We start from the raw sequence: 25,834 nt of genomic DNA, 5'->3' as shown, positions 1-25,834 counted from the left end.
ATTTTAATGTTTTGCCAATATAAATAATGCAACTACATCTTTGTCCACACTCATGATTATAATTTTTGAATATATTCTGAAAAGTCAAGGTCGTGGATCTCATTTGACAATTGCTGTGTCAGTTGACATTTCCAGGAGCAATTTTTGCAAGTACTGATTTCCTCAGCCCTAACCCACCCTATTTCTTTCTTTCTTTTTCTTTTCTTTTCTTTTCTTTCTTTCTTTTTTTTTTTTTTTGTGATAATGTATTTCCTGGACTGATGGTGATCAACTCTGTCTGATTCCTCATATTAATTAAGATGCTTTTAGTGTTTTGCCACTTTGGCAAAAATTTGCTATTGGTTTTTGGGAAATAGGCTTTACCATATTTAAGGAACTTCCTTCTATTCCTGCTTTTAGGCCTTTTATTAAGATTTTCTAGTATATTTGATTAAATGCCTTTCTAGTATTTACTGAAAACAGCCAACCCTTTTTTCATTTAAACTTGTTGGTATTATGAATAACTTCATGACATCCCAGGAACTTGTTCCTGGCTTGAGTGTTCAGATACATTGCTGGACTCCAAGATTGTTTTTAGAATTTTGCTTCTGTATTCATAGGTGAGATTAATCTATAGTTTTTAAAATATTACTTTGTATCTGTTTTTATAGTTACAATTACATTGACTATTTAAAACAAAGTAAGGCGCTATACACCTCTTGCATGGTTTGGGATAGTTCAAATAATATTAAAATTATCTATATTTTGAAGCCTTGATAAAATTCAGCTCTATCTATTTCTATAGTAGATCTTTAATCTTAAAAAAACCCTTCTATGGCAAATTGTTCTATTTCAAGTTTCCTTTTTCTAAAGTTAGGTATTGTTCTTTTCTTTTGCATTTCATAAATAATCATCTATTTCCTTTTAGGTTTTAAAATCTACCACCCCAGGGTTGCAAGGTCGTATTTAATTTTATCTATCTTCATCCTCTTGTATCTGCAGGGATATTCCCTTTCTCATTATTTATTTTGTCTATTTTTGTTCTCTCTCTTCTACATTAGGGTAGGGAAGGATTATTCTTTTTTTGCTTTCTATTAAATTTGGTCCTTATTAATTCCTTCTTAACACTTTGTTCTTTTCCCAATTTCTTAACACAAACACTTCCTTGGCAGGCTTCCTTTGTAAATATTCCTCATTTATAGCTTTCTCTGTATCCTATTGGTTTTGATGTGAAATAGCTTTTTCTTTCCCCCTAAAATTGCTTTTGATTCAATACCTATCTGGGAATGTTCTCTTACTAGGTTACCTTTTAACTATTTCAAATTATCAATACTATAGCCTATATAATATCTAATTTTACAAACATTTTGAGGTTTCCTTATGATTAGTGATAGGCCTTTGTATATGTAGATGTGAAAAATTCTATTTGACAGAAGAAAGATGGTCTATATTTATTAAACAGCTCATTTTAATTAATTTTTTTATGCCAGTCTTTTGTCTCCTTGCTACATACAATTTAAGTCCATTTAAAATCCAACTGTTAGGTCACCCTTGTTTTAGGTTGTTAGTTATGTTTGATGCCTCGGCAGTCAATGTCTTTCCTACTGTTCAGAGCTTTTGACTTTGAAGTCCCCTCATCTGATGTTCCTTTTCCCTCTCCCAGAATCCCTTTACTCACCTCTTATCATTATTCTTACCTCTTTAAATTCAACCTTTTATTATCACTTCATTTTATTGCATTTCATATAAACAATGTATTGCCAATTGTCTTTCTTTTTTAAGCCCAATTGGATCATCTCTGCTTTTAATAAGAGAATTCAGCTGATCACATTTGGAGTAAGAGATATTCATTCCTCAGTGTTTTTGGTATCCTTTCTTATTCCAACAAAAGGAGATATTTGAGTATTTTTACTTTCCTTCTGCTTCTTCTCCCTCCTTTTATTTTTTACTGAAATAACTCATCACCTTTAGTTATAGCCTGCTCTCAAGTGTTTCTCATGCAGTGTCCCTCCCACTTCAAGTGGTCTTTCTTATCACATATACCTTTCAGCCCTCTTGCTTTTAAATCTCTTTGGTCCATTAACTCTTTCCTTTCTCGCTTTCCTTCTGATTTGGTTCATCTGATGTTTATCTAGTATCTTTCTCAGATGAGGACATATGCTCCCAGAGTATTTGCATACTGCTTATATCATTTATTTATTTTTTTGTCTTGACAGGTAAATTATGTCTTAGCTGGAAAAGGACCCTTGGATTTCAATCTCCCTCTAAATAGCGTATAGATGTGACTCGATGGGTGTCCATCTCCTGTTGCAGGTGAGAAGTTAAATGCCAATCTGCTTGTTTTGTCTTTTATAGGTAATTTGCTCTTTCTGTCCAGAAAGATCTTCCCTTGTACATTTTCCATTTATTCTTGGAGTTCCAGAATTTTACTTTAAAAAGGGCAGAGATGTCATTTCTTGTCAATTTAGACTGGAACTTGTAGATCTCTTTCAATTTACACGGTTAACATTCCAAATTTACTTAATGTTTGATTCCATTTCAACTGTGACCTTTGTCTAAACTTCTGTGGTCCTTGCTTCACATCTCAATCTCTTCATGTGTTTGCTCTGTGATTTCAGAAAGATTTCTCTTTCAGCCTACTTTTTTTGGTCTTGGTAGAAACCCTTGAATTTTCTAATTCACTGCTGTAGTTTTAAATTAGGAAAAATTTTTGTTCATTTTTAGTTAAGAAACCAAAACAAAACCTTTTTTGGTGGCCCATCCCTTGAATTTACTTAGGCTCTTTCTTAGCTTTATTTATTTATTTTTTTGCAGTGCTGGGGATTGAACCCAGGGCCTTGTGCTTACAAGGCAAGCACTTTACCAACTGAGCTATCTCCCCAGCCCCTTTAGCTTTATTTTGTAGATCCCACTGGCTGTTCTATTTCTCTGGGTTTATGCTCTGTTCCGAGTGACCCTTATTCTGGCTCCTAGGTTCTCAGATGATGATGATGATGATGATGATGATGATTTTGTCAGCTCACTGTGACCCAGGACTGGTTGGTGGTGTCTCTTGAGTACCAGTAGTCTCAGTTTACAGGAAGTGAAATAGAATCTGCACCTGGTCCAGCAGAGCACCAGGAGGTTGGTTGGTAGTTGAGGCAGGTGGTCAGTCCCTGAGCAGGAGCTTCTCCAGACTCTGGCCTTCCCAGTCTCTCACCAGTCTTGAAAGGAGGGCAGAACCCTCTCCATTTGTAGCTTTTCTCAATCAGGGTTCTGAGGGAGAAACCCTGATGGCCCGAACCACCCATTTTGTGTAATAAATTAATTCCTCTCCTGACTTTCAGAACATCCCTCTGCACCATCTTGGGGAAAATGGAGCAAACAGGCATTCAACTCACTTTTTGTAAGGCTCACTCCTGTCCTGGATCCCTGGTGAGAAAGGCTAGGTCAGGCACACTCAACACAGGATTGGGTGACTCTCCCTGGCTGGCAGAGTGAGGAATCCTACAGATCTCCGGAGCTCAGCCCCTTCCCAGGAGGCAGTAAGTACAGTGTAGGGGCTGGTGGTGTGGGCTTCAAAGTCACAGGCAAACTACTAGCACTCAGCACATTGTGCTTTTGTTTGTGGGTATACTTGCTTTATGCTGCTCCTTTTCCTTTTTTATTGTGGCTTCCTCTTTCCACATCTCCACATGACAAGATGAAGTACAAGACTCACCAGAAGCTGACCAGTTGTGGCTGCCTGATCTTGGGTGGAACCATGAGCCAGAATAAATCTCTCCTTTATAAATTATTCAGCCTTGGGTATTTTGTTAGAGTAACAGAAAATGGATTCAGACAGCTAGCATCTACTACTTGCTTTCACATTATCTTCCAGTCTGCCTAGCCCAAGGTGAAGAAAGACCTGTCTCCCTTCTCAGTGCCTGGACCCAGGACTTCATCCTGGTGATCTTGGGAGTTACTGGCTCAGGAGAGGCAGGTACTATGGGGCTGGTGGGGACCAGGTTCTCATGATATCAGAACTTTATTATCATCATGGCCTAAGATAACTTGTTAATTGAGGGAGGCATTACCCTGTGACTTTTTCCTACTTTCTCCTTGAGGTTTCATGGAAATATTTTGGATAAATGTGAATATACACCTAGGAAAGTAGGAGAAATTATCATATAGGGGGACAGTCCTTTTATAGGATGGGCAGCAACTTCATGCACTCAACATACCTGGAGGCTTGGTTGGGACTTGTGCCTGTCCCCCCAGCTCAGGACCCACACTTGGTCATGTGACTTGTCATAGGACAGCTTAGCTGGCAGAGGATCCACACCTATGGACTTGAAAAAAGACAGTGACAAGTTGGTCATCATTGTGGTGGAGGCTGATGCGATGGTCATTTCTGGGTTTTGCGTACGTGGACCTTACTCCCAGGAGAGTGGAAGTCCGGTCCTATAGCATTGTCAATGACCCTGTTTGGGAACCCTGGGCAGAAACTTCTTCTTGGGCTTTGTCCTCCCAGATATAAATTAGTTATCAATTATCTCTTTTATGAACTTTTTCTTCATGTTTTACTTAGAGGAACCTAGACCAACGTGGTAAAAGCCTAAACTCAGAGGTTTAATTTTTTCCCACTCAGGAACCAGCTGCAGGACTTTCCTTTTACTGGAAAGGAGAAGGATTCTCCTTCCTTGAAGCTTTGTGGGCCTCTTGGACCCTCAAAGGACCCTCCTTCCCTGGCTGCTGGGTGCCCTGAATTTTAGTGAGTTGGTCCTTCCCCCTGGGTCATCAGAGGTGGACTTTGAGATCATCCCTCTTATCTTTGTTTTATTCTGTGAAGTCTCTTTCTTCCACATCCTTTAGAAGCCTCTGGAACTTAGACTGTGGCATCAGGCAGACTCACACTCTTTTTTTTTTTTTTTTTGATCTGCAGTATCTAAAACTGCTTTCTGCAGAGGACAAAGCCTCTCCTGGGGTCCTGTTACATGAAGGCTATTTTCAACTTCTTATAATGTAGTTTTATAAGTTCAAAACCCTTGTTGTGTAATGCTCATGCCATTAGACTATAACCCCCAGCTTTTCTTGTCATTGGCCAACATCTAGTTATATTTTGTTCACTAAAGATGTAGACACCAGGTTCACTGTCTTTTTTTCTACCACACACTTGGTCACCAAGTTTGATGCCTTCAAATCCACATGGTTGATTCATCCAAAGCCTGGCTTTCCTACTTCCTTTTTGGTCTTCACAATCGTTACCTCTACCCTAACTTAGCCTCAATGAGTTGTACCCTAATATCATTTCCAAAATTTCAGTTTCAATCAACCATAATCTAGCCTTTCTGACTGGCCAGTGACTTGAATCTCTGCCCATACTGGCCATACTGGCCAACAGCTTCTCTAAAGAATTGTCTGTGGAGTCCCTGTTTTCACTTCGCCTTAACTCTCATTTCCACTAAGTTTCTGTCTGTTCTGGACCTTCACATCAAGTTCCGATGTCACCTTGTGATCCTCCTGACATTTCAGCAAGACCTCACGTGGTTAATGAGTCCCTTCTAGAAACATTTTCTTCATTTGTCCTCCCATCTCCCTGGCTCCTCCACTCCAATCTGATGTCTAAGTGTTGGCATTACCTACCTCTTCATCTTTCACCTACTTGACTCCTTCTACATCCTTCCACTGGTATTGGCTTCTAATAATCCTCCAAACTCACTTGTTGACCTGAACCTCATATACACAGCACTGATATGTTTCTTCCCTTCTCTTATCATTACCTTCAAGTCTCAAGGCGAGGGTGATTTTATTTTCCCAACTTCACACATCTCAGGGCCTTTGTAACCTCCAGTGAGTCTTCCTTGTTCCCATTATCTGCCAACTTCCTACTTCCCTGACACCACTTTTCTCCTCCACCCAGAGCTTCCTAACCTATCCTAATGATATCACCTGAACACTATTTTTTATTGTCTTTTATTTTTAAAAAATCCTTCTTGACTGCACATTCTCCTCCAGATATCCCATTTATCTGTCTTCTTCACAGCAAAATTACCCTCCAATTTGGATGGGAGCTATTATCTCTCCTTTCTGCTTAAGCTTCTCCCATCAGATTTCATGTTCTGAGGTATGGAGGAGACTGAAAAGCTAAGCCAGAAACCTCTTAAAACCAGAGCGGAATTTCCCATAGTCTAATGGGTGGAGAGCAAAGATATGGCAGGGAAGAAGTCCTGGTGAAAAAAGCCAGGCTCTCACTTAAAAGCCCCAAGACTGGGGGTGAATCAGAGATAAACAGTTTTCAGAAACTTTAAAATGGTTGGTTCTGTATGCTCCCTGACTACTGGAGTAGGTATCCAATTTTAGGTAGATGATAACTATTTAAAGTCACTACAATTTTTTATATAGACTGGCTTCAAAAAGAGCTCTAGGTATTCCAGGAGGCAGATGATATGACTTAAAACAACAAGATGGCAATGGAAACAGACCCATGGGTGAGCCACAAAAAGTTAATAATTAAGAATTTATATCTAATAGAAATTTTAGAAGAGAAAAATTAAATACCTGAAAAAACTTAATAAATAGGTTTTGTTAAACCCACCAGATGTAACAAAAGACAGGATTAGCAAATTAAGAAGTTGATGGAACACATCCAAATTGAAGGAGATGTGGGGCACAATGGAAAGGTTTAACCTTTAAAAAAATTTAAAACAGAATTCCTGATGAAGAAGAAGAAGAAGGAGAAGAAGAAGAAAGAGAGAGAGAGAGAAAAACAGAGAGAGAATGAGGCAGCAGAACATGAAGAAATAATTGATGAGAATTTTCCCATTTGATGAAAGATATCTACACATTCAAGAAACTCTGCAACCTAAATCAGAATAAATACAAAGAACACCTTGCCCAGGCACATCATAGTTAAACTGCTAAAGACCAAAGAGAAAATCTGAAAAGCAGAGAGACACAAAACATTACCTTCAAAAGGATTCTACATCATGTATAATCAGAAGAATGAGAAATTATACTCCATTATATATGATGTATCAAAGTATATTCTACTGTCATGTATAACTAATTAAAACAAATAAAAATATTAAAAACAGAACACCAATAAGACTGACAGTTAACCCATGGAAACAATGGAAGATATGGAATGACATCTCAAAATGCTAAAAGAAAATAATTGCCAATCTAAAATTTTGTACCTGATAAAAATATTTTTCAGCAACGTAATAGGTGTTTTCAAGTAAGAACTATGAGAATTTGTTACCAGCAGACACTAAAAGAACTATTAAAGATGATTCTACATAGAAAAGTGGATTTCAGGAATAAAGAACAATGGAAAGATATATCTATGGATAGACATAAATTATTGCTTGGTAAAATAATCATCACGTTTTGTTGGGTTAAGTTACATGTAGAATTAAGATTCATTACTGAAGTAATACAGGAGGATGACTAAAAGAGTTAAGGTATTCTAATATTCTTGGGGAAATGAAGTAACAATTTCTATGCAACAATACTGATGTGTGTTATAATTTCTATGGTGTTAATAACAACATGAGTGCATCTTCAACAATCTAATACAGAAAAAAATAGAATTAAAATGTTTGACAAGTCCAAAAAAACAAAACAAAACAAAAAAGAAAAAAGCAATGTAAATAAGAAGGTAAAATTAAAAAGTAATATGGTAAATATAACTCAACTATAAAATTAAGTACATTAAATATTAAAGGATTGAATACTCCAAGTAAAAGACTAATATTTTTAAACTAGAGAAAACTCAGAATTTAGTTCCATATTACTCTATGAAAGAAAACCTAAAATATGAAGACATAGAAGGGTTGAAATTTAAAGTATGGAAAAATTACAAGACCACTAATGAAAATAAACCTGATTTAGCTATACTAGTTTTAGGCAAAAATACACCTTCAGACAAGTAGCATTAGCAGATATAAAGAGGGCTATTTTCCTAAGAATAAAGATATCTTTCCCCCAAGAAAGATATTACAATTTAAAAGCAAAATTGGGTAGAACTTTGAGAAAGATAAATCTACAATCACAGTGGAAGGTTTTAACACACCTCTGAGCAGCTGACACACTAAGCAAACAAACAAAAAAAAATCGATAGGGATAAGGAGATCTGAACGATAGAATAAATCAGCTTGACATAATGACTTGTATAGAATACCGTACCTAACAATATCAGAATAGACGTTCTCAAAGTGCACGTGGAACATTTACCAAAATTGACTAAAATCTTAGTTATAAAACAAGCCTTTAAACTTCAAAGTATTGAAATTATTTATAGTAGGCGCTCTGGCCTGGGGAATCAATTACCAAAAAATAGGTAGAAAGTTTCCTGTTGCATTTGCCAGTAGAAACCACACACCTGGTTATATACAACTTTCTTCATGCAATGAACTTGCACGAGAGCAGCTGAGACAACTCTGCAGACTGATCTCACTTTAAATTTACACCCACAGTCCCTAAGTGGGTTCTCACTATTGCCCAGGAGTCCTATCACCTGGCTGATTCAATCTCACATTCAGATTTTCTCTCTTTTTCCTCAGACCTCCATCCCTGATGATACTTTTCTATCGTACTTCACTGAAAATAAAAGCAACCAGAAGAAAGTTCATCTAACTACCACCCACTATACCACCAATTTGCACCTGTGTCTGAATACTTCCTATTTCCTCCTGTTCTAAGGAAAGAATGTTCTTTAGCTAGGGCTAGCATCTCCACTTGTGTACCTTGAATTCCACTGAATGCTGTGATGTCACCTACTTTAAATAAGTTCTTTGGACTTCCCCTTCCAGCTGCCTCATTTGCCTACTTTTACAACAAAACTCCTCTACACAGCTGGTTCCATTCCCACGTCTCCACTTCCTTCCCTCTCACTGTAACCTGAACCCACTCCAGCAAGCTCACATTCACGAGTGTGCTCCATGACTCTGTGGAATCAAATCCAATGGCAGGTTCACAGTCTTCATAACACACAAAGCTCCCGGTAGCACGTGTCACTGTTGACCACTATTCATGGAAAAATTCTCTGCTTTTGGCTGTTGGAGTGTCAACCTCTTCTAATTTTTTTTCCTACCTTTTTAAAACAAATTTTTTTAGATGTTGATAGGCCTTTATTTTTATTCATTTATTTACATGCAGTGCTGAGAAATGAACCCAGGGCCTCACACATGGTAGGCAAGTGCTCTACCACTGAACCACCACCCCAGCCCCTTTTCCTACCTTTATGGTTACTCTTTCTTGGACTCCTTTGTTGACTTCTTCCTCCTTCCTGATCTTTAAATATTGCAGTGCTTTAGGCCCCCAACCTTGACTTTTATCTGTATTACCCTGATAATTTAATCTAGTTCTCTCGATTTGATCAGCCCATTGGATGATGATTTCCAGCCTGAACCCTGCCTTGACTCCAGACCTGCTTGTCCAACAACTTTCCTGACATCTCTACTTACATATTTAGTAGGATTTCAAATGTAATTTCCCCCCAATCCACTCCGTGCTTGGCTCCCTGCCTTTCTCAATGTCATTTCTACCATAGCGTTTAGTTTCATATCGCTGCAGAAACAAATTACCCCCAATTTGGATGCTTGAAACAACACAGATTTATTCTTTTACAGTTTTGGAGATCACAAAGTCAAAGTCAGTTTCACTGGGATAATACCAATAGGTTGGCAGTGCCATGCTCCTCCTACAGGCTCCAAGGGAGAATGTTTCTTTGCTTTTTCTAGTCTCTAGAACTGCAGTCCTTACATCCTTTCATGCTTCCAATCATCAAATTTCTCTCTGCCTCCCTTTTTAAAAAAAAAAAAATTTTAGTCATAGGTGGACACGATACCTTTATTTTATTTATTTATGTGTTGCCGAGGATCGAATTCAGGCCACAACCCCAGCCTCATCTGCCTCCCTTTTATAAGGACATTTCTTATTGTATTTAGGACCCACCTAGATAACCCAAGGATAATTTCCTGATCTGAAAATCCTTAATCACATCTACAAAGTCCCTTTTGCTATACAAGGTGACATTCACAGGTTCCAGGGATTAGGATGCAGACATCTTAGGGACAATTATTCAGTTAACCACATGTTGTAAATGGCATCACATTTATATGCTGAAGTAAACAAACACCTTGATTCCTTTTTCTTTTGAACCTTACATTTAACCCATGAGAAAGTCTTCCAGGCTTCACATTTAAAATATACCAAGAACCTGATCATTTCTCACAACTCCACTGCTGTCCTCTTCTCTTCTGGATTAGGTTCCACCATATCTCTACTCTTCCTGTCTATTCCTAAAAGAGCAGATGTATTGACTCTAAAAATGTAAGCCAGATGATGTCACTCATCTGATCACCCTTCAGTGGGTTTCTGTCTGAGCATGGATTTTATTCTGGGATTTAACTGGCCTCCAAGGCCCTCTGTGGGCTGGCCTTTGCTTACCTCTGACCTCACTGTCCTACTCTTGCCCTCAGGCCTATACAGTGCTCCCAGTCTGTGTCCCCAATGGCATTCAGTTTTCATATTCCATTCACCTCCAGAGAGAGGGCCCACTTCAAAGTCTTACAGTTCCTTTGTCACATTTTTACCTGTTTTTTTTTTTTTAACCACAGCTTCCTGAAATTCTGATTTATGGTCTGCCTCCCTGATTACAATCTAAGTTCTGGGGACCTCAGTGCTCATTCATGGCCATCTCTTGAGCATCTAGAACAGTGCTTGGCACATAGTAGACAATGACCACTTAGTGAATAGCGGCACATGAATTTTTCCCCTCCAAGCTGAGCACCTCTCCCAGGAGCTGGGGAATGTGCAGAAAGAAAGAAGAATGTGATAGACTGTGCTCCAGGATTTGGAGTCTTTCTCGTTCCTTTCAAGAGGTGTACCTGTAGGATTTTCTGGGCTTGAACGTCGACAACGAGGACTCTGTTCAGTGCTGGCTGGGCCACATAGATGTACCGATTCCTGACGTTGACCGCAGATGCCCACTGGCATGGCTGGGTGGCACCTCCTTCCCCTTGGGGACAGATTTCTTCCTGTGAAGGAGAGAGGCTGCTATGTATCTTTTACTCTCTTCTGATCCTTCTCGGTCCCTTTCTTCCCTCTCTTGGAAACCCTGGGACCAACAGAACATGGCACCCGATCCTCCCACATCATCAATTTCTCACCCAACGTTTCCCCTCCCACCTCTTTAGAGGCTGTAAACTCCTTTGTGCCCTTTCAGTCAGCAGCTTCCTGGTTCATATTCTTCCACTCTGGTGTGCTACCTTCTCCCTCTCCTCATCTTTGTTATTGGAAATGTCTCTAATGACCAAAGATTTGCAAGAGTCGCCCACACTCTTTTTCTACTTTGTCATTACTCACAAGCTCCTTAATGCTTTGGCTGTAGTCCCCACCACAAAGCTTTGTCCTCACCAGGGTCAATATTGACTCCTTGGTCATTAAACTTCACCATCATTTTATCTGCACTTGGGCCATCATCTGACAGTACTGACTGTTGCTTGGTTTCCTTCCTCCATTCATTCCCAGTGGCTGCTCCTTCTGTGTTGTTGGCTTTTGCCCAGTTTGCTGATCTATGTCTGAATACCCTGGGATTCACATGGAGTTCTTTTTCTCTTTAAAACCCACTCCCTCATTGACATCATGGAAACCTATGGGTGTAATGCTTACAATTCCCAAATTTCCATTTTTATTTGGGTCCCTTCCCTCAACTCCACACTTATATAGCCAAGTGCCTTGCCCTGTTTGGTTGTTTAATGTACATATCAAACTTGTATGTCAAAAATCAACTATCATTTTTAGCTCCCAATCCTGCTCATTTCACTCAAAAACTGGCAGCTCCAATGCATTCTTAGACCAAAATCTGTGGGGTCATCCTTGACTCCTCTTTTCTCCTGCCCACGGTTCCCATACAAGGCATCACAAATCCTTTCAGTTTTACCTTCAAAATATGTCCACGATTATGCTCTTTCTTACCACTTCCACCTGTATCACTCTGGCTCAAGTCACATTCTTTGGCACCCAGGTAACTGCAATAGCATCCAGACTGTGCTCCTTGGTTCCACCCCAACCTTCCCCAACCTGTTCACCAGGCAACCACAGACAGGGATCATTGTAAAATGGAAGCCAGATCATGTGACTCTTCCTGACCTCTCCCACCCCAATAACTTTCTTTCTTGCTCACAGTGAAATCTGGACTCTTCTGGTTCCTGCTTCTCTCTCTCTCCCCACTCTACTCATGTAAGCATTCTTGGTGACCTTCAATCATGCCACCCTCCTGCATCAGGGCCTTGGCATTGGTAATTTCTTTTGCCAGGAATGCTCTTCTCCAGGTCTGTTTGGTGTATTCTCTTGTTTCCTTAAATTCTTTGCTTAGGTGTCACCATATTAAGGAGTCTCCTCTGACCTCATCTAGCTTAGCACCCCATCACTCCCTACTCCCTTCCTTTACTGCAGTTCTCATGTACACTCGACTTTATACATTGACTTGTACACCTGGGCAGTCTTTCTTCCTGCACTGGAGGGTAAGCTCCTTGAGAGCAGGGTATTTGTCCTTTATATTCTTAGTCCCTAGCACAGTGCTTGGCACAGAGTTGGTACCTTAATATGTTTGTTGAATGAATCAGTGAGTGCAAAGGAGGACCTTCTTTGGTCTATCTTCAAGACTTGCATTCCCATTGGCTTCCTTATTACCTTGGCCTGATTCTGTCTCATTATTCTTAGTGGTCCTCTCAGTTTGCCCATGTCTGAGCTGTGGAGAACCCCAGAACTCCATTCTAGGTAACCATCTCAGATCCTTGCACACACTCATGTCTGTCTCCTTGGTGTAAGTCAACACTTGTTACTAATGGCACAAAAATTCCTTCTCCAACTCCTGTTTGGTTTTTTTCATGGCCACTTCATCCACACCTGAACCAGTCACTCTCCATATCTGATCCTCCTTCTGGGTCTCCATCACCATAGGTCAGCCAAGTCCAAGGCATGAACAATAACATTGATTTTTCTTTCTTTCATATAACTCACCATTTATTAGTCATCACAAATTACCAAGCCAACCTCCAAAATCACCGAGTTCATCTACTTCTGTCTCCATTTCCATTTCTCTCCTAGATGGCTACAATTGTTTTAAAGCTGGTTTCTGTCCTTTTACCATTGCCCTTCTCTGTTATTGTATCTACTGTTCATAATACCTCCAATTTACATTAGAGAAAGCTGAGGCTTAACTTTTCCAAGCCATTTAGTCTACTGAGTGACAGATGGGATATGAATCTAGGTCTGTATGACTGAAGGCTATACCCTATTTCATATGCTGCTTCCTGCTGGCCCAAATGGAGAGCTGATCCAGTTCCTCCTCTTCACCCAGCACTTTAGAGGGGAGGGTTGTCCATTGTAACCTTCTGGCGAGGGATTTAGACTTTTTTTTTTAAGATAAAAAAACTATTTTGGGGGATTGTTGCATGGCTGGCTCCCCATGGTCTCCTTTTGTCTGAAACACCTTCAGGACCTCTCTTACTATCTTGTTCTAGCTACTTATCCAGGAAAACTGAGTCCTGATTAGGATCTGGGAGATTTTATTCACTTACTGGTTAGGTTATTGCAAATATATGAGAAATTAGTGCCCATGAGACAGAGGGCAATTATTTAAACCTAATTGCTAGAAATTAAGCAGGACCACTCTTTCCAACTGGTTTCATGGTTATTGTGTGGAAGGAAAGTTCATTAGAGGTTGCACTTCTAGGAAATAATTGATTCCAATGAAACAGCTTGGAAAATAGCTGTTCCAAGTTATACATTTGAGAAATTCAACAGCCTGAGATCTGCCAAGAACCAGCACAGTGGTGCAACACAACTGACCTAGAAACTTGCCCAAACCAAGCCCAGTTCCACCAACTCCATGCCCATCGCCTTCATTAACTCATTCATTGTGCATAGACTGGGGACATCTGTGTGTGTCCTCCAGGGGAGGGCAGGAGAGGAATTTCAAATGGCCCTTTTGGATTCAGGGCTATAGTCCTATCCTTGAGGAGCTCAGACTATTTCAGGAGGCCAACTGGGAGACAAGCCAGAGGAAGAGGTCTGGTGCAGTGGGGTGGGGGTGGGGGTGGGGGTGTCTCCCAGCAGCTGGTCTTAGGAACTGGAAGAGCTTTCCTGGTTCTGCCACCAGTGACCATCTCTTCTGCCTCTGTCACTCGCACTGTCACTTTCTACCAGGTCTCAGGTTTCATCCATAGCACCTCCACCACTCTGGCCATGCACGTGTGTTCACGCTCTCCTGCCCAGTTCTGTGAGGGCACACCTATTTGGCAGCTAAATGTTCACTTTACTGTCTCCATTTTATGACCATGAACTTCTGGAGGCCAAGAACCCATGTGTGCTCCCGGGGCCTCACCTACAGCTCAGGGCACAGCAGTGGCTGCTGGAAGAAGAAAGAGAACTCTTAGTTCATGTGTTCCTGCCTTAGCCTTGGAACAAATACTGCACATAATAAATGGAACCTAGGAGACCCCTTGGTGCACATGGTTAGACTGACTTCTGGGATTTTGTGTGTGAGGTAGAAGCTTCCCCAGGCACAGAAACTCACATAGCTCATGAAAATCTTCTCTGTGGGCTTGAGGTGCCTCTGGATCTCACAGTCCACTGGGTGGATGACAACGATACCATCATCAGAGAAGACGTAGAACATGTTTCCCACACTGAGTCCTGGGAGGAGCAAACACAGCATGGTCATGCCCCTCTAGCAACCAGGCCCCAGGCAGGGTCACATGCAACATGGAGCATACAAGACACAGGCAGTTTGGATGCAACTGGTACGGACAAAAAATGCAATTCCCAGCAGAGGTGGAGGTGGGGATGAGCAGATAGCTTGAGACCTCTTGCTTGATGGGGGATGGGGGACATGAAGAAAGTGCTCCAAGGACTGGGAATCCATAAAGCCCATCTCCAGCTCTGTAGTATCCAGGTTGTCCTCCCAAACATCCATTGCTGCCCTACATCATCTGGGGTTGGCCACCAACACAAGTTTTCCAATAAAAGATGGCCTTGGCTTTGACATTTCTTTGACATGTCCTGTTATGAAAGGAAAACCTCCTTCGATTAGTTTTTGTGGACTAGTCAAAGAACGAATCAGATGGTACCAAAAATCCCAAAGGCTGTTTTTTTAAAATTTATTTTTAAAAATTTTATATAGTCATTCCTGCAGTGGGGGCCTAAGGATGCTATGGTTGCTATTTCTTGGTCTGCACTTGGTCACTTGGTCTTGGCCTGTCTATCTCCTCCTTCCAGACAGTTTGTTCTCACTTCTGGTCTACCAGTTTCTCTGGGGCATCAAGGCTGGTCAGTGGAGCCTGCTCCCATCCTGGTCTGGGGTTGTAGATCTCTGTGTAGAAGATACTCAGACCTCAGAAAGGGCCTTGGGGACGAGCCTCCTTACTTTAAAGATAAAGAGACTGAGGTCAAGGTGGGAAGGCTTGGGCGATGCTACCTGCCTTTGCACTCAAGCTGGAGTTAGGCCCCGAGCTCTGCCTCTAGCCTGTTCCCTCCAGTCTGTCTATTAAGGGGAGACATGGCACAAAGCCTAGAGTGCTCCCTACTTCTTTCTTCCTCTCCTGTTTTCTTCCTGTCTTCTCCCTTTCCCCATTTCTTTTAAAGATAGAACATCAAGATTTTTACAAATTCTAAGAAAAATATAAGGAAAACTCTTTCTTAGCATGCTGAGAAAACCTGTGTACTAGCTTAATGGGTTGTTTTGAGTAGGTTTTATTGAGTTAGGATACAATAAAAGAGGAAAATAAGAATCATCTCCTTCCAAGGACTCTGCCGGTAGTCTTCTGAACCTCAGTTCATGGTGACAGGGAGGCACCTGTATGAGTGACCCTTTATCTACACTCAGCCCTGGCCTGTCTATCCACTCTTCCCAGAGAACTTATTCTGTCCCTCGAGGTCTCCAGTGCTATGATACAACCTGAGCTGCCCGCAGCGACTGTCCTGAGGGCTCTGGATAGGAGGCTTCTGTCACTACATGCTGCTAACCAGGTCCCTCACATACTCCTTATACTAGCGAGCCCTGGTCACAGCTCCTCATGGGCAATTCTCAAGAACCAGATGAAGCTGGCTATCTGCGGGTGCTTCTTCTCAGTCCCACAGCCTCTTGGCATCTGCAACCAGCACACCTTTGCTCTGACTCACTTGGCAAACTGCTTCCACTCACATCTAGGGACCAGAGGGGTTCAAGTCCCTGCTAAACCACAGACCCTGGAAACAATCTCCCTGGGCTTCTTGGAAAATCAATAGCTGGAAGAACCAACATAAGATTGAAAGTTTAATAGAGTCCACATGGGGTGAGTAGCTATACCTACATTTCCGGCTGAGCACAGTGCCCTGCTCACAGTCAGCACTGGAATATGAGGCTCAAAAGACACTCATTCAATACATAACTGACTTCACAGGGGACCCAGCTTCATGATCCAGCCCCTTAGAAGGTTCTGTTGAATTTAGCTTTAAAGGAGTTTTCTGGTTTTTGTTTACTCTCATCATCTCCTCTCTGCTAGAGATTTGAATGCTCTGTGAGGTCCGTGGTTCCTTCCTCTTGTCTTCTGTATTCTCTGACTCCAGGTTTTGAATTTCATCAGTGAAGTGCACAAGCATCTAGCCACACAGGCGTGATAGAATTTGCTGCTGCATTGTTTAATCATAGCACAGCATCGGCCAGTCCTGTGCCCTGAGGCAGCTGTGGGCTGTCAGTGAGAATTTGGGTTTCTACAGTTTCTACAGCTCATTTCACATCTCCTGCATCTCTAGCAAGATCTCCAGTTTTAAAACTTGAGTCCTTTTGCAGCAACCTTCCCTTAAATGTCCATCAACAACTTAAAAAATTAAAAAATATATATTTACAGAAACTGTAGTTGCTTTTTTCTTTATTCCTCAAAGCACACCTATGGTATAGCTACTGTAGATCCCAGGAGGGATGTACAACCTTTTATCAGGACACGACCCCTTAAAAACATGGAGTGCAAGTTGCGTGTGCCTTGGGGCTTCAGTTCAGGCAGCAATCTCTGCTCAGGACTGAGAGCAGCAGAATTCCTCAGGTTCTGGGCTCTGCCTTTTGCTCTCAGACTTACTGTCAGCTTCAGAGTTTTACATTCATAAAACTGTCCTGACTTTGTGTATGCACACACATGCTAGACAGTAGGGAACACAAAGTTCTCGCAGAAAACTGAGACAGGAAACACATGGTTTTTAAAGAGGGTTTTAATGTTGGTGTTATGCTTAACCCTGCAATCTCAGGATGTGTCCTACAGTCTCTCTTATTCCACTCTGCCCCCTGAGCTGGAGAATAAGTCACCCAGGATGATTTGAACTTGGATCGGATGCAGAAGTCACAAGACTAGGACCCATGCAGGAACATGCACCTCAGGCAGTGACTCGGGCTTTATGACCCAGCTCCCACATGTGTGTCATTTTGAACCACATGAAATTGCTGATATTAAACCATTTTCAATGTACAAAAATGGCACTTTCATCTGGTTGTACCTAATATCTAAAGATTTGCCTAATAAAATATTTTTGAAAATTTATATATGGAAAAATATATATTTACAGGGCTGGGGTTGTGGCTCAGTGGAAGAGTGTGTGCCTAGCACTGGGTTCGATTCTCAGCACTGCATATAAATAAATAAGTAAAATAAATGTCCATCAACAACTTAAAAATTAAAAAATATATATTTACAGAAACTGTAGTTGCTTTTTTCTTTATTTCCTCAAAGTATACCTAAGGTATAGCTACTGTAGATCCCAGTAGGGATGTACAACCTTCTTTTGGGGGGGGGTCTTTTTAAATTTATTTATTTATTGCAATATGGGGATAGAACCCAGGGCCTTTTGGATGCTAGGAAAGTGTTCTACCACTGAGCTACACCTCAAACATTTTGGTCTTTTTAAACAACACAAGATAAAGCACAAAGCCCAACATCAATATCAGCTCCTGGATAAAAAGCACAGGGCCCAGATCTGACTGGGAGCCCCTGCCTAGTGGTCTGATTCAGCTGAGGTTACAAGCAGCTTTCAATGGAAACTTTCCATTTTAAAGTGTATCTTTAAAGACACTAACAGTTTTTTAATCTAATTCATCGGGTATGCCGCTTGAGTTTGACTTTGACCTCACCCCTTCCATTGGGTTTGGCATGTAGGCTGTACTTGAGGGGGCTGACTGGTATCTGCGAAACTGATGACTGCTCAGAGAGATGACCTATCATGGAACCATGAACATATGCGATCAAAGGCACGACACAGAACAATCAAGCTTGGTACCTTCCTCTCTCCACAGAATGTTTGCCACTGTACGGCAGAGAATTAAGAAAGCCAGAACACGATTGCCAGAAGGGAAAAAGGAAAGCATTGTCAAACCTTTACTGTGGTGATACATTCCATTTAGAATATAATGGTACCCAGTTCATCACTTATAGACTCATTGGCCCAGCAGCAGCATCTGTCCTGCAACTCTGGACATGAGTGAACACTTCCAGGTCTCAGGACTCTCGATGGCTAAATGAATCCTAGGATTACAGTAGCTAATGGAATTCCCCATATTCTGTGGATGATAGAGAGTGAGCAGCATCTCTCCCAGATTTCCTTGATTACTTCCAGGAGAACTGATTTTCAAATAGGATCCTCCAAGGAAGACCATGTGAAATATTTCTGATTATTTTCTTTGATGACAAAGGTTTAGCTTGGAGTCTGACCAAGGGAAAGAGACTGTGCCCAACACCCATGCCCATGAATTCTTACCTGAAGTTCTCCCTGGGGTGCAGTGGGGTGCAGTGGCAATCAGGGAGAGTGTGCTAAGAACATCAGGTGGATGATAATCCCTGGAGTAAGGCCACCATGTTCCCAATGGTGTGCATGTCCAGTAGTTCCCCCTTATCTAGGGGGAGTATGTTCCAAGGCCCCCAGTGAATGCCTGAAACCATGGATGGTACCAAACCATATATATACTATGTTTTTTCTTTTATACATATCTATGACAAGGTTGAATTTATAAATTAGGTATGGTAAGAAACCAACAATAATGATAAAATAGAATAATTAGAACAATATACTGCAATAAAAGTTATTTAAGACATATGAATTGTTCATTTCTGGAATTTTCAATATAATATTTTCAGGCTACAGGAAGAGAAACTGCAGATGGTATTATTGTGTGCATTGGCTGGTTTCTGGGTCATTATGGGATGGGGGCACCTGGCATGGTATGAAAGATTTTGTGAATGAGGGGCAAAGATTCTGGTCAGACCATAAGTAGGTGAACCAGGGCTGGGATACTGGAATTTTCTTGTGCTCCTGGGCTCTGTCTTCTGTTCATAGACTTCTGCTATGTTTCCAGAGTTGTCTAGGTTGCCAGGGAAGGTTGCCCCTGGGTGCCCTCTGTGCCCAATTTTGTGCATAGAGGATATGGGTTTACCCCAGTCTTCAAGGGCTCATGATTGGCAGCTGTGGCCCTGGTTAGTTGGTCCCCTCTTGTGCCACCCAGCACCTCCCAACCAGCTAAGTGAGGAGCTTAAAGGCAAACATGGACTCACAGGTCTTCCTTGCTGAGTCCTCAATGAAGAGTGAGGAGATATCTTCATCCACGCCCACCTCATTTTTGGCAATGCAGGTGTATGCACCCGTGTCTTCATACCGAACACTGCCGATATGGAGCTCACTCCCATTGGCTGCAGGAAAGACAGTGCTCAGGGTGGCCCGCTTGGCTGGACACCCTCCCTCTATTCCTCCCCATTCCCTTCAAGGGACTGTTGAGAGAGTTGCAGTTGAAAACACAGCCCCTGGGCAGGGCTGGAACAGCCAGCTTCCCCAGCATCCTGGAAGGGTTAGTACAAGTGAAGCTGATGAGGGTGACCTGGCACCTGATGGCTTCTCATCATTGCTCTCAGGAAGGCCCCAAGACCTGTGTGAGGTCAGGGGAATCTGGGGAGACATCTGTTCCCTCCTAAAATGTCAGACTTAGAAATTAATCTGGTTTCTCATTTTCATTCCTGGGGTGAGAAGCAACTTGAACTGGATGGGAATAGCCACAGAAGCTTGGGTAGTTCTTACCTAAAAGTGAGAGTTGTTTAGACATCTGGGCTGAGACATCCATGCCATTTTTCAGCCAAGTGATTTTGGGCATGGGAATGCCCTCAGCGTGGCATCTCAGGCTGGCTGCCACCCCGGGCTCCTGTGCCTGAGTCTCTGGATAGACGCGGATGACAGGTGGCACTGTGGATGAAAATCAGCATTGGTAAGAGAAGGTCCTCATCTGACTTTGGTCCCGTGGCCCAACCCTGAGGTCCTGCTCCAGAGGGTAAACCCCAGAGGTGATTCTGGAGTTCTCTTCTTTGCCAGCTTACAACAATCCTCTTTGGCAACCCAAAATTCTGATAAAAAGGAATGTAAAATGGATTGTGGCAGTAAATATATCCGTCATTGTACCCAGTAATTCACGGCTTCTAATGTTATTTTAAATATGATCAGAAAGACATCCAAATATTTAATGCCATTCAGCTGCTACATGTAAAGGGCAATAGCCAATGGATTTTATTTCTGAATGAATAAAATTCAGATATATTATTTCTATTATCGGAAAGCTATTGGACAGGGGCTTAATTTCTTGCAGGAAATGCTTCACCCAGCACTTATGGGCACTGACTGGCAGGGCTGCTAATTACATCACTGCTCTGGGGAAATTCAATGATTTTCCAGAGGGTCATTTTAATTTTATCTCTGCCCTGGAACCTGGGTAAAAGGCCAGGTGTGCCTCCTTGCCTATGGAGTGATTCAGTCATGGATTCCAGAATTGACCTGGCTCACTTGCCAGATGAGCATGGGTGGGCAAGTCTCTGGCACCTTCCATAGTACTCTGGCCTTTTTACACAGGCTGACTGTGGGGTGGTACCTGGGAGAAGCAGAGATTGTATGGAGGATCCTTCCTCCCATGCCTCGCTCTGGACCCAGGAAATTGAATCAGTATCATTTTCAGTGGAATTGAAGGCTTATATTCATCCATATATACCTAAAAGGACTTCTTCCTCTCCTCCCCCACTTCTTTTTTCGTGGTACCAGGTATTGAACTCAGGACCTTGTGTGAGCTGGGCAAGCACTCTACCAACTGAGCTACATCTCCAGCCCCTTCTTTTACATTTTACTTTGAGACAGGGTCTTGCTAAGTTGCTTAGGAGCTTGCTAAATTGCTGAGGGTGGCCTCAAGCTGGATCCTTCTGTCTCAGCCTCTGGAGTAGCTGAGATTATAGACACATGCCACTGTATCTGGTTTCTAAAAGGATTTGTGAAAGTCTACATAAAGATCCCTAAATATTAAGCTAAACTAAAATGTATCACATATGTTTTGGAAAGGACGGAGATGGATTCTTCCTGAAGTAGACAACTGTATTTCCCTAGAGTTATCTGGAAGCTTCTGTTTTCCAATAAGAGAAGGTATCCTACTATATGAGGAAAAAGATTCATTTTGGGACTAGAGTGAAGACAAAATTGATGCTTATGTGGGAGGAGGTGATGGCATTGATCCTGGAACTTGAGCAAGGTGGCAGAATCCTGATGATCCATTCTTGTGTAGGCAGGGGACAGGAAAGAAACTCTCTTGTCTCCTTGTGAGAAGTGGACTTGGCAATTCCTATTGAAACCCCTAGGGTCCTGCTATTCATGTAATCAATGCAGTCTGTTTCAAATCTTTGTTTGGCTGACCTCTGGGGCAAAGTTGGAGGGCAAAGTTGGGGGGCAAAGTGAAGTCCAAATGGACAACTGGCAAATCACAAGACCTTCCCTTCAAATGGCCTAGAGCGGTTTCAATAACATGAACTCAGAGGAGCCTAAGCCAAACCGCAGAGACCTGAGAACAATAAAATCTGAGTCCTCTGCCCAGCTTCTTTTTGTTAGAGATTTTAGGGAAGAGTTCCAGGGTGTGGCAGGCAGAAGGGTTTTGTTCTAGATCAGGCCAGTGGGGAAGGAGGAGGTAAGTGGGGTCCAGTTGAGGCATAGCTGAGGACTGCTTAGAACATAGATGTGTTTCTCTTTCCTCTGACCCCAGTGGTTCAAAGAAGAAAGAAAGAAACTTCCCCACAGCTTACACTGGGCAGAGGAAGGAATGGGGTCCAAGTTGAGAAAATTGTGGTCAGGAGGTTGTAATTCAAGAGCCCAGAGGTAGAGCTTAGGGGACCACCTGGGATGGTGGGCAGCTGGAGAAGGTGCTAGAGCCACCAGAGTTCGAGAGTAGGGGTGACCAGGACATGGGCATTAATGAGCTTGGGCTCCTGGTAGGTCACTATCTATTTGTACAAGCCCACGTGGTAACCCCAGTAGAAACCTAAAGAAAGCAGAAGAATCAATAGAGATAGGAGCAGAAATGAATGAATCAATTAGAAAGCCAAGAAACAGTACCTGATAAATAAATCTAAGAGCTGACTCTTTGTAAAAAAGCCAATAAAATAGTCAAAATTCTGGCAAGTTTGATCAATGAAAAAAAAATAGAGAAAGAACAGAGGGGATTAAAAGATGTGAGAATACTGTACTCAATTATGGGTAATAAGTGTGAAAATCTCAATGAGATGGATTATTTAAAAGGAAACTTTAAAGCACCAACAATGAATTATGTAGAGGACTTTTTAAAAAAAATTTAAAGTGCTACTAACCCAAAAGGCACTCTGACTAGTTTTAGATGAGAATTCCTTTGTACATTTAAGGATTAGATAATTCCTGGAGCATAGAACAGGGAAGATGTCCCAGATTCCACCACAAAGCAAGTATAACCTGGACAACCCAAACCTGACAAAGACCAAACAAACAAAAACCAGGACAAACAAACAAACAAACAAACAAAAATAAAACCAAACAAAAAACTGGTGATTATATACTTACTTGGGACCATGTAGAATACAATCCCAAGCACACAGTCAACTCAAATCTAATATCGTATTAGAAGAACATTCTGTAATCAAGTGTAATAAATTTTGATGGCTAACTAATAAGAACTCTGTAATTAATTGAATCCAAAGTCAAAGGCAATCAAAAAGAAAAACTATTTGATCTTCTTGCTAAGCTCTGAAAGGGCCTTTGAAAAAAATCCCAAATCAATTTATTGGGCAAAAATAAAATATGAATAAAATGATATTTTCTTCCTACAGTGAAGAACATCTCTATAAAATCAAGCAGCAGCATGGTTCTTTGAAGAATGGTAAAACATTAAGTCAGGAAAAAGAAAAAGGAAATAATATTAGACTCTGATGTTATGCTGGGTGTTTCAATGGAAGGCAGAGATAAGAGGCACAAATAATAAAAAGGTGAAGAAATATGATATTTTTATGTGAATATCCTCCAAGTAACCAAAAATGTGGTAAGGATTAAGAAGTGAATATAGTAAAAGGGTCAGTACCACAACATACAAAATTAATAGCTTACTTATAGATCAGCAAGGGCCAGGCAGAAAACAGAGGGAACTGTTGGGTGTTTTGGCACATGCCTGTAATCTCAGTGGCTCAAGAGGCTATGGCAGGAGCACTGCAAGTTCAAAGTCAGCCTCAGCAACTTAGTGAGACCCTGTTTCAGAATAATAATAATAAAAAAAAAATGGCTGGGGATGTGCTCAGTGGTTAAGTGGATCATGCAATCTCCAGTACAAAAAAAAAAAATGTGAACTTAAAAACTATTATGTCTCATTAAAAAAATCTTTAGTAATTAGAAGAGATGTTCTTGGATAGGAAGACATTCTATTGTTAAGAAATAAAATATGATAAATTTAATTTAATTCTAATGAAAATCAATTGATCAGGGCTTGAAAAAACAATTTTGAATTTAACTAGAAAGAAAAAATATGCAAGTAGAGTTGAGGAGATTTTGTAGTGATCGTGATGATTGTTGCTTTCCTAACCAGTTATCACAAAGTATTACGATACCAAATGGAGGATGAGAGGGTTCTCCTCTCACATTCTGGCACCATGTTAGTGATCTTGAATGATTTTTACAAAGCTCGATCTATTTGGTACTGTGCAGACAATGTTTATGATATGCCATCCAAGTGCCAGGTGTGGCACAGACAGCAGTGAATAAGAGCCTCAGTCCCCGCCCTCATGGGGACTGAGGAAGGTGACTAAAGAATTAACTGCAAGTGTGAGGATTATTCCCAAAAGGAATTCTGGGACCCTAGGGATGGAGGGGATAGAGAGCAGGCGCCACTCAGTCCATCTTGCACAGGAAAGACTTAATAACTTCCTGATGGCTGGGAGTCTGTCTTTTTATTGTGGAGGGCTTGTCCAGGGCAAAGAAACTCAAGGAATGGGCCTGGCCTCCTCAGTGATGTGGACAGTGGCTAGCACCATCATTGAAGGTTGGCTTTGGCCTCTGCTTGACCTTTGATAGAAATCTGTAGGCCTATGAAATGCAGTATGACTACCCGCCACTGTTGGAGCCCGTTGATCTGGGACGGGGCTGGGGAACTGACATCTCCCTAAGAGGTTCTGGGTAACACCCTGAATTAGCTGTAACTTGGAAACTCTTTCAGAGCAGTTCAGGGCTAATTTTTATAACTAGTGGGTGGGAATGTTCTGGAACAAAAGGAAACTTGACTGGTTTCCTTCAGGGTGTGTGGAATGAATCATTCATGTAAAAATACATGACTAAATGTAAGACACCTGGGTCTCTACTGGCAGGGGTTAGATAGAGTAAGACACCATCTGCTGGTCTCGATTTGAAGACATCCATAGGATAAGACAACTCCTTCTCCATAGAATGGCTAAGGAGGGAACCGCAGACCTCTGCCTGTTCCACCTTCAATACCCTCTTCCTTCCCACTATGGCCCCAGTTGTCTAACTGGGCTTTTCTTCTCATGCCCTTTATCCCAGATCATGACAGTCTTCACAGGAAACCTAGGCCTTCCCCCAAGCTTCCTTTGTGCCATCTGCAACTCATGTTCTGTCATTAGCAGAATCTCTTTGAAAATGCTTTCAACCTGCTTGCTTCCATGGAAACCTCATTTTCTCCTGGGGATGCTACCTCTGCAGCCTTCTGGGTTTATCTTCCTATCATTGAACTGGGAGGTGGGGTAGGAGTCCTCTGTGGCCCCTGTTCCAGACCATTCTACTTCCTTTCTCCTGAAAAATGCCCATTTTTCAGTCTCGTGCCCTTTCTACCTCATTCCTAGGTTCCTCCCCTTACCTGCTTCCTAGACGTGGCTCCAATACCTCTCCCACTTGTTGTGGATTCTCCCCTTTGCACTGTATATAGTTGAGCACTTTTCTTGAACTACCATCTTCACCTGGCTCCTGAATGCCACCCTCTTAGTTTTCTGCTGCTTTTTGGATTTTCCTTCTTAGTCTGCTTTTCTGGCTTTTCCTCATCCTTCAGGCTCCAAATATTTGTCCATTGACCAAGAACTATCTGCATTCCCTCTTCTGGGGATCTGTGACTACTGACTTCATAAACCATGTGCTCTCTGATGCATTGGAAATTCTTATCTCCAGCTGAGACATCTGCCTTGAACTCAAACTTAGTTACCCAACTATACAACACTCTAAGAGTGTCTGTGCATGTCTCAAGGAGCTCTTGATCTTCCCCGAATGAGCTCCTCCTCTCCTATCAGTAAATAGCAACTCTTTTTTTTTTTTTCCCAGTTGCTCAGACCAGAAAGTTTGGGATTCACCTTTGATCTCATTATCACCTTTACATTTACACCCATGTCACCTTCTCAGTAAGACCTTCTCTTACTCTCCTATATTATAAAATGTCTACCTTTCATCTTACTCTTATTCCTCTTCTGTTTAAAAAAATTCCCTCCTCAGCACTTTTTACCCTTTGATATGCTCCCCCAGGGCAGGGTTTTTGTCTGTTCACAGCTATGTTTGTAGT

The 25,834-nt window shown here is 41.6% G+C and overlaps 1 protein-coding gene across 1 annotated transcript in view; it reads right to left on the bottom strand.

The window, feature by feature from the left end:
• Nucleotides 1-25,834, bottom strand: part of Fstl4 (follistatin like 4) — a 404,387-nt gene that overhangs the window by 10,896 nt on the left and 367,657 nt on the right. The window contains exons 9-14 of the mRNA XM_047556989.1: nt 20,038-20,199; nt 19,521-19,655; nt 18,253-18,279; nt 14,528-14,646; nt 10,833-10,982; nt 4,182-4,289 (exon numbers count right to left, since the gene is read on the bottom strand). Coding sequence (XP_047412945.1) covers nt 4,182-4,289; nt 10,833-10,982; nt 14,528-14,646; nt 18,253-18,279; nt 19,521-19,655; nt 20,038-20,199 — 701 coding nt within the window. The remainder of the gene's footprint in view (nt 1-4,181; nt 4,290-10,832; nt 10,983-14,527; nt 14,647-18,252; nt 18,280-19,520; nt 19,656-20,037; nt 20,200-25,834) is intronic.

Source organism: Sciurus carolinensis, chromosome 6 (assembly GCF_902686445.1).
Source record: "Sciurus carolinensis chromosome 6, mSciCar1.2, whole genome shotgun sequence".
NCBI lineage: Eukaryota > Metazoa > Chordata > Mammalia > Rodentia > Sciuridae > Sciurus > Sciurus carolinensis.
This window is presented reverse-complemented; position numbering and strand designations above follow the sequence as displayed.